Source organism: Talpa occidentalis, unplaced genomic scaffold (genome assembly GCF_014898055.3).
Source record: "Talpa occidentalis isolate TD23 unplaced genomic scaffold, MPIMG_talOcc4v2.1 talOcc4.14, whole genome shotgun sequence".
Taxonomy (NCBI): Eukaryota; Metazoa; Chordata; class Mammalia; order Eulipotyphla; family Talpidae; genus Talpa; species Talpa occidentalis.
In genome coordinates, this window is record NW_023601433.1 from 4119468 (window position 1) to 4131574 (window position 12107).

The 12107-nt window shown below is 42.1% G+C and overlaps 1 protein-coding gene across 1 annotated transcript in view; it reads right to left on the bottom strand.

Moving 5' to 3' along the window:
- Positions 1 to 280: 280 nt before the first annotated feature.
- Positions 281 to 12107, bottom strand: part of AGBL1 (AGBL carboxypeptidase 1) — a 602442-nt gene continuing 590615 nt past the window's right edge. Inside the window, exon 24 of the mRNA XM_054695456.1 lies at positions 281 to 339. Within this exon, the coding sequence (XP_054551431.1) occupies positions 281 to 339 (59 nt within the window). The remainder of the gene's footprint in view (positions 340 to 12107) is intronic.

Here is a 12107-nt window from a genome sequence, read left to right on the forward strand (position 1 = left end):
TTGGGTGAAGAACCCCAGATCTATTTCACCACTCCCCCCACTCACATGCTCGGACTCCTGGAATGTTCAAGCTCTTTGCATTGCACCTGTGGAAACTATGATCTGATAATAACAGATTTGAAAGGCCACGCTGGGAACAGAAGTTGTCCCCAAACACAAGTCAGACTATAACAGGGTGGTCCCCCAGGAAAAGGGCAGGTTTCAGGTTCCCTGCCCACCCATGGGAGGGTCCTGTAACAAGACAGCTCATGCTTAATACTCAGTACTCAGCAATTCAGGCCTAAGTCAACCTGTCTTGCTCCTGGGCAGGCTGGGAATTAGGGATGGCGGTGAAGATCACTGCAGAGAACACGAAAAGACAAGTTTGTTGAGCAAGCAGGATGGAAGCTCAGGCAGGGGGCAGCCCTGTGGCCGGTCTTCCCACCACTCCCTCACCACTCGGGGCAGGACCCCTGGTCGAGAGCGATGACACAGTGGTGAAGGGCAGTGCCCACGCTGTCCACCAGGACCTGCCCTTGGTGAGGGAACTATGGTTCCGACAGTTTGTTGGTCACTGGGATATAATCCAATCATATGCTCAGTGCTGTGAATAGAGTCAGCACAATAGGTCAAACTGTGCAGTTTAGTGGGTGATGGGGCAGAATTCTAAGGATTTCAAGTGAAGTGGGAACATGAACCAAGCACTTGCTGAATGTCTGGTACATCCCTGTTATAGGGAAAATCCAGAGAAAGGCAAAGTTGATCATTGTGGTCTATACTCAGCTAATGGGAACTTTTAGTTAAGACTTGATATCGAGTAAGAGATTGAGATTCTGATGTCTTCTACCCCCACCCCCTGTGTGCGCCTGGTTTCTGGTCTTGTGGTGCCTCCTGTTCAGTTTTTTTCCTATTTCTGTCCATCAATAGCTCTGCCTTAACCCCTGTGCCACCAGGGAGGCCATTTTACATTCTGATCTAGTCATTTCAGACTATTTAAATTTGATTTTTCAGTCCACCAGCCAGATTTCCTCAAGTTCCACCAAACAGAACTTCACACCAAGATTCAGAGATGTGACTATCTGAGAGCTTCTCAAGACTTCAAATGGTTCTCAACCTTCATGTGCATTACATATTGCAGCTGTGTTAGGCTGTCTGTAATCACTCACAGCATATAACATTGTGTATTACATGCATTATAAATAGGTACCATCATATACTACAAATATATAATATAAACAAGCATCTATGCACATGTATACATGGCACATGTACACATTGGAAAGCACTCATATTTGTAAATAAATGTTTGCTTGTATATATACAATATTTGAAACTCGTGCATACATTTCACACAACATGCCTTCCATACACAGACATTATTTTCTTCGGCACTGCCTATTCTCCTACCTTTGCACCTAAACTCTGGTTTCCTGAGCATTTTGAGATCTGATTTTTTAAAAAACTTACTAAAGATAAATCTGAGATGAGCAAAAAATACCTAAGGGGGTCTAGAGAAAGGACTTTCCTCCTGGAAATGATGGAAATGACCAAGTATGTATCAGCAGCTGGGGTGCCCAGGGACTGTCAGAGACACATGATTGACAGTTTTCTACAAGGAATAATAAAACTTGGCCTTCCGTGGCATCACCTTGACAATGCACTAGGCTTTATTTTTTTTTTTAAATATAAAAAAAAGACTTTTCTACCATTCAGCCAGAGAAAATTCAGATTCAGCATTTGAGTATTAAGGACAGATAATTCAGGTTAAGTAGGGGAGGGGAATAAAGCAAGAACCCCAGAGTCTACTTCCTTGTCCTTTTATTCATCACCATGAAAGTCTGCTGCAGCTGTCAGACTCAAGAAAACCAGGCGTCTCCTTTTAAATATACTAGTTATCAAAGAAAATTTTCCAAAGCTCTCCACCTCTTCCACTAGCTTCCAAAGGGAATCCTCTCCATGCTTCCCAAGAGTGGAGATTCCTACTCTAAGCAACACATCCTTGGGTCATAGACAATTAAAAACTCCGCCAGTGGAGTCTCAGGCCACCAGGAGCTCTCCCTCTAGGGGGAGAGCGATCAAGAAACTTTCCTGTCTTTGCCCCTGGTTGTCTTTGACACCTCCCTAGAGCTGCCTTTAGAGGTAGACTTGTTTATTGTTGCTGGACTTCCAATCTTTGCTTTGATGCTTTTTAAACAAGTGCAGGTACTTCTCCTCACTGTACCTGTTTCTTCATAGGTAATAAAGGTAAAAATAGTGGCTAGTTTGTGAAGCTGTGACAGTGAGGAAACGCGTACAATTTATACAGAGTGCTGGAAAGTAGTGTTTAGAATAGTATTTGTTCTCGTTATGGGTTCCAGTGTTGCACACGATCCAAGCCCTCCTTACTCATCTGGGCCACGTAGTTGTGCACTTGCCTGATTGCTTGTAGCATGTCTCTCTTGTGTTCACTCTATCTTCCCAAAAGGAGCCCAAGTAACTTATTTAAAAAAGTAAGTCATGGCCTCCCTGCTGGCACAGGTTTAAAGTCTCAGTGCTATCAAGCTATCCCAGCCACCGCAGTCTGAGTCAATCCCCAGCCAAGGAGCTGACCCACATGGCTCAGGAGACCTCTCCAATCTCCCTGCTGCTCCCCTCAGCAGTGGATTTCAGTGGATCTTACTGTTCTGCTCCCCACTCTGTCTCTGGTGAATCCTCTCACCCCCGCCCCCACACCTATGGCCTACACCTCAGTTCTTGTATGTATAAATAAACCTTTTTTTTAAAAAAAAAGTAAGTCATGTTCAAAGTCTCCAGAGTTTTATTTGTTTCCAAAAAAAAAAAAAAACCTACCGTCTGCCTATCACCAAGAATCTGCAATGAGGCATCTGAGTAGTCAGCCTCCATGGCCATGTGCTGCTGGTGCTTTTTGCCTGTGACCACTCACGGCACAGCTTGCTCCCCTCTCACTCATCAGCTATTCCTGAGTGTAACTGCCGCAGGGCCTTTGTACCTACCACTCCTTTGTCTGGAAAGCTCTTCTGCCTAGACCCACACAGTTCATTTTCTTACCTCAGTCTCTGGTTAGGTGTCATTTTTGTCAGATGGGACATTCTTAGATCCTTCTTTAAAGTGAGAACCCAGAGCATAATGCTATGGTCTGAATGTTTCTGTCTCTTAAAATTCATATGCTAAAGTCCTAACGCCCAAAGATGATGATACTAGGAGGTGGACCTTTTGGGGGCTGGTGTTGAGGATGGAGCCCCATGAATGGAATTAGAGACCCCACAGAGGACCCTTGTCCTTCCATCAAGGAGGATGTAACAGATGGGGTGAGCTAGGAATTGAGAATTGGGTCCTCTCCAGAACCAGACCACACTGGCACCTTGGGCTTGGGCTGCCAAGACTTCAGATGTCTGTTGTTTATAAGTCACCTGCTGTGGTGTTTCCTTCCAGCAGTCTGAAAAGACCAAGATAAGCACCTGCCAATCTCCATTTGTATGGAAAACCCTTATTGCCATATACCATATTATATATTTATTAGCTTAATTTACATATGATTTTATTACAAGATTTGAGAAAATCCCCAGCACAAGTAAGCACTTAATGAATATTTGTTAAGTGGAGAAACAAATTTGACATTGGTTTAATTTTAGAAAATCTTTTAATAGCTTCCTATGTTAGCATATTAGAAGGGAAAAACTCTTATTTTCTTCAATAGAAGAGAAAGCAAAGATGATGATAAAAATTTAGTATCTATAATAGTAATAATAGTAAATGCTTCTTCAAACTTGGGATAAAAGCAAGCTTCTTATCCTAATAAGAGATTATCTATCAAAACCCCATTCAACTTTATAGGCCCGTGCTCAGAAGCATGACTTTTAAAGTGAGCAGCAAAAAAATGAAGTTGACATCATCACTTCCATTTGGTATTATTGGAAGTCTTAACCAATAAATAAGTAATAAATAAATAAAGCAAATAAATACCCAGTGAAAAGATATATAAATATCTGCAAAAAAGAAGCATGTGAATCTATAATCTGCTAAAATTAATAATTAAAAGTATACCTAGTTGCCATACATAAAACCAAAAAAAAAATAAAGTGATTTTTATGCATCAGCATTATACAGTTTAAAAGTATAATTCTGACACGCTATTTGCATTGCCAAAATATTAAAAACTTAATAAACTTGGAATAACTCTAACAACAGAGATAATGGAGAATATTACCCTATTTAATAGCAATAAGGTAGCCAAAGTAAATGACTTTAATCTACTACTCAATATAAAATTATAATTTTCTCCAAATTAATCTAAATGTAATGTCACTGCAGTTTACATAAAAAGTATATGACTAGGCATTTCAAAGACAAACAAGAATCAAAATAAGCATAAAAAAAAGGAACATTGGTGTTGTTATCAACTAATAAAACCATAAAGGATACCAATGTTCATGCACCACATGGAGAACACTTTAAAAAGAAAGCTACTACGAAGATTTTTTGGGCACCTAGAAAAACAGCTCATCTTATTCATTTGTGTCAGTATAAATTGGTGCACTCATTTTGGAAAAGAAATATGCACCTTCTTGTGAAACTGAAGCAGTATCTTATTTGTTATTGCTGAGCTTACTGTATTTCCAATTTTTCTTGCCCAACCCCCGTTTAGACACATGTAAGATGCTTTGCCAGCAATTGCATCCCAAGTAACACACATGTCTTTTCACACATGCACTAGGAGATGTATTTAAAATATTCATACTGAAAATTTTTTTATCAGCAAAAACTGGTAACCAAACCAAATATGCTCTTATGGGAGATTGTGATTTTAGTGTATAATGTTTACATAAGTAAATGCTACAGATCAATGAAGATAAACAAGTCATCGTCTCATGTCAATATATATTTTAAGTGGGAAAGTGTAACATTCATGGGTACAAAACCAATGATATAAAGTCACAAAAAATAAACATGCTCACAGTATATTGTTACAGGCATATACTTTATGTGTGGTAATATTATAATGATAAAAATAAAGAGTTAAGTGTTCTAGTCATTGGCCAGAATATATCTCAGCATATTTACGACAGGAGAGAAAAAATACTATTATAGATAGGGAGAAAGGATTGATAATATTAATACCTATTCACGATAAAAACTGTAACAAACTAGAAATAAAAAGAGAACTTCTTCAACCTGATAAACAATAGGTAAAGACCAACAAAATCTTACCGCTTCTATTAAAAATGTATCAAGGACTTCACCAATGTAACAAGTCAAGTTAAAAAAAAGACATACAAATTGAAAAGAATTTATACACCCACCAAATATAAATGTTAATGTGAATATACTATTTGATGGTTTCAACAAAACATAAAAAAAATTAATAGTTTAGCAAAATAGGTGTAAGACTTCCAAAGAGAAAACGACCAAGCATTACTAAAATAAATAAGTAGAGGGCCCCCCTGGTGTGCAAGGGGTTAAGTCTCAGCTCTATGAAGTTATCCACAGCCTGCAGCATGAGTTTGATTCCCGCGGCCAGGAGCAACCCACATGGTGTAGTAGACCTCTCCTATCTTCCCACGCTCCCTAGCAGTGTTTCTGTAGATCCACCCACCTGTTCTGCACCCCACTCTGTCTCTGGTGAATCCTCTCACCCTGCACCTCTGGCCTTTACCCCAGGCTCATGTATGCATAAATAAATAATTTTTAAAAGTGCATAGAAATATGTATACAATTGGATATACATGCATGTAGATTTAGACATGTGGAAATATATAACATGTATATATTTATCTACATAAAATATATCTAAATATCTATACATAATGTGCATGTATGTACATATGTACAGATATGGATAGACACATAAATATACACACACACAAAAAGTCTTATATCAAGAATACATGAAGGGCACTTTGAAATCAGTTATAAAAACAACTTAATTGAAAAAAAAGACAAGAGAGGTCAACAGACACATTACAAAGAAGATATGACACGCCAATAAGCACAAGAAAAGAGTTCAACAGTATTAGCCCTCAGGAATGCAATTCAAATTGCAGCAGGTAAAATAAAAAAAACCCAAGTTTCATAGTAGTCATACATTCACCGAAACCACCTACATTTCTGGTGGGAATATAAACATAGTACAAATACTTAGGAAATGTTACCGAGTTAAACATAAGTTTACACACAATTAAACACAATTGTTACGTACAGTCTCCAACAATTTTCCCTCTAGCTACCTATCTAAGAAAAATAAGAGCATCTCCCATACAAAGTGTATGCCCATATTTGTACATAAGTACAAGTATAGCAGCTTTATTAATAATAGACCCAAATGAGAGAGAAACAACTCAACCACCGAGCAGGAGGAGCGCTTTTCTGCACATTTTGGTTTACAGTGGAATATGACTCAGAAATAAAAAGAAGCTACTTATACACACAGCAAAATGTTAAGTCTCCAAAATAATATTATGCAAAAGAGACACAAAATGCATACATATAATTATATGAAATTCTAGAATATTCAAGACTAACCTGTAGCGAATGCTGATATTGGTTATTTGGAGCACACCGGAGAGGAACTATTGCATGCCACACAGCACATGAGAACATTCTGTGCCTTGATTTGGATATAAAAATATCTTGAAGTGGGAAGAACCTGAAGAAACGTGAACCTATACCTCTCAATTACAGTTTTGCCAAACCAATGTTACTTCAGAAAAAAAAGACAAATAAAAACTAGAAAGAGTGGTTAACACAGTCAGAACAAAGGACTGGTTTCCAGAGAACGTGAATGCATTGGCGATATATTTTATTACCAGTTTTTACTGTATTATAATATAAATCTTCTATGTGTACATTCTATATCTCTCTCTGTTAAGGGTGAAATACTCATAATGAAAAACAGATTAGCCATGATCTGGGAGATGATTGTGGCCATGCATATAACTGACAAATATCAATATACTGACTACATTAAAAATTCCTGCAAATCAATATGGAAAGATAAACAGCCCAATAAATTTGTGAGACACACGAATAGGGAAATATGAAGGTCAAAATACATATAAAAGAAGTTCACTCAATAATAATCATGGACATGCAATTAAGACCTAATAAGACACCAATTATCACATCCAGAATATCACTAATAAAGAGATGGTGTGTAGTGCATTCTGCTGAGGAGTGGAAACTTAAATTGGTAGAACCACCTTGAAACGCAAACTTGATCAACCAGAATGGGCACTATTCTGACTTAGAGAAAATCTCCCACAGGTTCTCTAGGATATGTAAATGTTCCTCTCAGCAGGGTTTATTGAACCAAAACTAAAAGTAAAGGAAGAAAACAAATGTGAATCAAGGCTATTTCTGCACTGGAATACTACAGATCAGCAACAGACATCACAGGAGAGGACCACAAAATCTCACGTTTTGTGAAATTGTTGTTCCATACTTATTAAATCTGAAATTAAATACTAAGACCACAGTAAATATTTTTAATATATAACTATAAAATTATGAAGTAATTTTTAGTGGTTAATAAACACATTGTTATAGGCAGGGAGAGGGCAGCCCAAACCCCCAAACCTGCCTATTTCACATGGCTCTGCCATCCGCCGCATCAACACAAAACATAGGAGACTTTAATGGGAAGGAACTTTAAAAACTAGGAAACAATACAGGTAAGGCAAAGAGTCTAGTTTCTAAATGAAGCAATCCAGAGTTACCCGTCCCCTCGTGGGTAAAAGTCCATCCAACGGGATCGGCCCAGAAACGGCCCCAAAGCCTGCCACAGTCTAAAGCACTCTTCCAGGGGGACCCCAGAAAAGGGTCACAAACAAACCGGACAAGCCCGGAAGGAAAAGGGCAAAATCAACATCAAGATAAAAGCTGCCATTGTCACCTCCCACGGGTCTCACCCACATCTGTTGCACCCGTCCACGACCAAAAGACAAGCGCAGTTCTTTACGTGTCTCTAGGCTCCATGCGCCTCCTCCAGGTCTCCTTCTGGCTCCATCTGCTTCCTTCCTTCCTCAGTATCTTCTGCAGCTTCTCCTCTTCCTGCTCAGCTCCACCCTTCCTTGGGTGGGGCAGGGAAATCCCCCTTTCCTGGGGACCACCCTGTTACATTATGTGGACAGTCATTGTTTTCTATTTGGGGAAGGCATATTGTTCCAGGCAGGGAGATATCAATCAGCCCAGACCGCCCAAACCTGCCTGCATCTAAATAGGTTCTGCACTCCACTGCACAACACAAACCCTATGAGACGTTATTGGAAGAACTTTAATACAATTAGGAAACAACACAGGAAAGGCAAAGAATCTAGTTCTAATCAAGCACCCAAAGTTCCCCGTTCCCCCTCGTGGGTAAAAAGTCCCCCAAGGGGATTGGGCCCAGAGCAGGCCCCACAGTATGCACAGTCTAAAGCAACACTTCCAGTGGGGACCCACAGAAAAGGGTCAGAACTCACCAGACAAGTTCGGGAGGAAAGGAACAAATTCAAAATCAAGACAAAAACCGCCACTGTCATCTCCCCACGGGTCTCACCCACATCTGTGTCACCCCGTCCACGCCACAAGGCAAGCCACAGTTTCTTCACGAGTCTCTTGGCTCCATGTGCCTCCTTCCAGGTCTCCTTCTGGCTCCATCTGCTTCCTTCCTTCCTCAGTCTCCTCTGCAGCTTCTTCTTGCTCAACTCCATCCTCCCTTGGGTGGGCAGGAAATCCTGGCACCCCCCCGTTCCTGGGAACCCCCTGTTCATTAAGAGCATGGAGTCCTCCGGGTCGTCAATCCTTAGGTTATACTTAATTCTTAAACTGAATATCAACACCAGAGTGTCCATTATATCTGTTCATACACTAGGTCTTCTTAACTTATTTCAATAAGTTTTTAAAATATACTTTTAGGTAGTTAAAACAAACAATAGAACTGGGAAAAATAGTGTGAATGGTCCTTGATGGCAGGCTTAATAGAAAAACTGGGCCTCCCTGGTGGCGCAAGGGGTTCAGCACCTGCACTATGAAGCAATCCACCGCGTCTGCGGCACGAGTTCGATCCCCCAGCCAGCCAGGGAGCTACCCACATGGCGCAGCAGACCTCTCCTGTCTCCCTGCTGCTCCCCTCAGCAGTGTGTTTAGTCAGTCTGCTGTTCTGTCCCCACTCTGTCTCTGGGGAATCCTCTCACCTCCCCCCGCATCTCTGTCCTGTGCCCCAGCTCTAGTATGTATAAATAAACAAATCTTAAAAAAAAAAAAAAAAAGAATAGAAAAACTGGAGGGAGGCACCACAAGACCAGAAACCTGGCTCACATATGCCAAGGGCAGGAGGTGGTGGTCGAGGGATTAACACAGCCATTAACCCCCCAGGGGATCTAACATCCTCAGGCAACAAAAGCCCAGACCATAAAGCACAAGACCCAAGCAGGCATCAGATGCTGTAGGGATTGTCAGGAGAGCAGACCTGAAGGTAAATATTGCAGACTGAGGGCCATTGTGGAAATCTGCCCCTTTCAAATTCTACATAGTTTATTCAAAGTCAACAACAAACAAACCACTCTCTGGAGGAGTGAGCCTATCCCCACAGTGAAGACTGTATCAGGGCAGCCTCTGCACGGCCCAGGGCAGCAGCCCTTCTGCACTGTGCAGATGCAGGTGCTCCTTTGTCACCACCCATGTCCCTTGCAGGGCAGCAGCCTCCTGCCTGCCCATGACCTGTCCTGCCAGGGCTCTCTGCACTGACCTCCCTCAGCGGAGGGCAGCTCTCCTCAAGGCCTCCCGCCTGCAACCTTGCAAACCTGTCAGCAAATCTGTCCCTTTTGGGGCAGCCTCTTCCTGCCCACTGTGTCTATGCAAGTGTCCTTTACTCTTCTCCCCTTTTATAATAACCCTGCCCTTTTGGATATAACTAACATCTCTGCGTTGTGGGGAAACTTACCTGGGAATTCACCAGTGCTGGTTAAAGTGTTTTAAAGGGCAGGGAGAGGGGCACATCAGAACCCCCAAACCTGCCTGTTCTAAACTAGGTTTCTGCCATCCGCCGCATCAACACAAAACATATAAGATTTTAGTGGGAAGGAACTTTAATACAATTAGGAAAAAACACAGGGAAGGCAAAGAATCTAGTTTCCAAATCAAGCACCCCGTCCCCTCATGGGTAAAAGTCCACCCAAGCGGGATTGGCCCAGAGCAAGGCCCCAATGCCTGCCCCAAGTCTAAAGCATCTTCCAGTGGGGACCCACAGAAAAGGGTCAGAAAACAACCAGACAAGCCCAGAAGGAAAAGAGCAAAATGAACATCAAGATAAAAGCTGCCACTGTCACCTCCCCAAGGGTCTCACCCACATCTGTGTCACCCAGTCCACGACCAAAAGACAGCGCAGTTCTTCACGTGTCTCTAGGCTCCATGTGCCTCCTCCAGGTCTCCTTCTGGCTCTATCCTGCTTCCTTCCTCAGTCTCCTCTGCATGTTCTCTCTCCTGCTCAGCTCCACCCTCCCTTGGGTGGGGCAGGGAACCTGGAACCTCCCCCTTTCCTGGGGACCACCCTGTTCCAATAGGGGGCTCTGGTGACATCTTTCCCACAGTGAACCGGCGACCCCCAATCTCGAAACCAACAACTGAAACCATATCACCAACACAGGTTCATACTTCTGGACACAGGATGTGCTCTTAATGGAAGTAGTTACATTTATGGGTCAAAGAAAAAAAAGTTAAACAAAGGCAATCAGTTAAGTCTCAAAAACTGAAGCTATACTGAAAGTTTCAAAATCCCTCTATTTATGTGCCTAATAACATGTTAACTGGAAATAAAATCTGTGTGATGGCTGGATAAAGAGTTTATTAGATCATCAAAATGAGAATTTGAGCCCTGGAAGCTGTTGGACAGAATTTACTCTGTAGAGCTGTTGCAGTAACAAGTGTGAATTCAGAGTAGATAGGCAGGCAGAGTGTGTCACTGACATAAGGATGATAGCTTATTTTTGTAAGAGGTGCTTCTCGTTCTAAATTGTCCAGACCTAAATATGCAGGCACTAGAAGGCAATTCAGGATTTAATCACTCCTAAAGAAAGCACTGCAGAGTTGCAGAGACTGGGTATCTATTGTTAGCTCTTTATCTGGCTCCTAGGTCATCAGTGGGTGTGAAAATACTGGTTTCCTTCTAGAATTCCTGCATAGGAGGGAGCCTGTTCAGGCTTTAAGTCTATGCAGGTGGCTTTTCTCTCTTGCCCCTAGGCCAGAGGAGGGGTCTCCAGGAAATCTTACAGTGCGTGCACACAGAGAGTATTGAAATTCATGTGTCCTCCAAGGAGAAGGGAGTTAAACAGCAGAGCCAGCTGGCACCCACCCGTCTCTGTGCCCACCCCTTACCCCGCCCCTTTGCAGAACCTAGCCTACCCCCCTTTTTTTTATCCTTTGTCAAGAGTCTCAGGTTCACCCCCTTGGGGGCATCATTCCAAAGTGAAATGGGCCTACAGAGCAGAAAAAGGACACTTCAGCCCGCGGATGGACAGCAGCCTGATCCAGAGAGTCACCTCCTCTTGAAGCTACAAATATCAACCCATCAATGTCGCCTTAGACATCAAGTCCTGCTCCGGCCACACGGCCACTCTCAGGAAGCTGGTTGGTCTACGCACGGCAGAAGCTTGAGGAACTTCTACACGTGTGACCTCTGTTATTTTTACTGTTCCTGTAATGACTGTCTTTGCCTGACCCCTGGGGTTGGGAGGCACACCTTTTCGCCTTGTGTCACTTGATATGGAGTGAGGACATAATTTTTTTCAAATGTTTGCTAAATGGGCCTGCTTGAAGAGCTAAAAAGAAATTCTCTGAAGAGGAAATGCAAATGGCCACAGGCATATGAAAAATGTTCAACATCACTTGTCATCAGGGAAATGCAAATCAAAAACTTCCATGAGATACCATCTTACACCAGTGAGGATGGCACATTAAAAAAACTAGCAACAACAATATGTGGCGAGGGTGTGGAGAAAAAGGAACTCTCCTGCACTGCTGGTGGGAGTGCAAACTGGTCCAACCACTATGGAGAGCTGTGTGGAGATTTCTGGACCTCCTAAACATAGAGCTTCCATAGGATCCAGCATTCCACTCCTAGGTATTTACCCAAAGGACACAGAAACATCAATTCC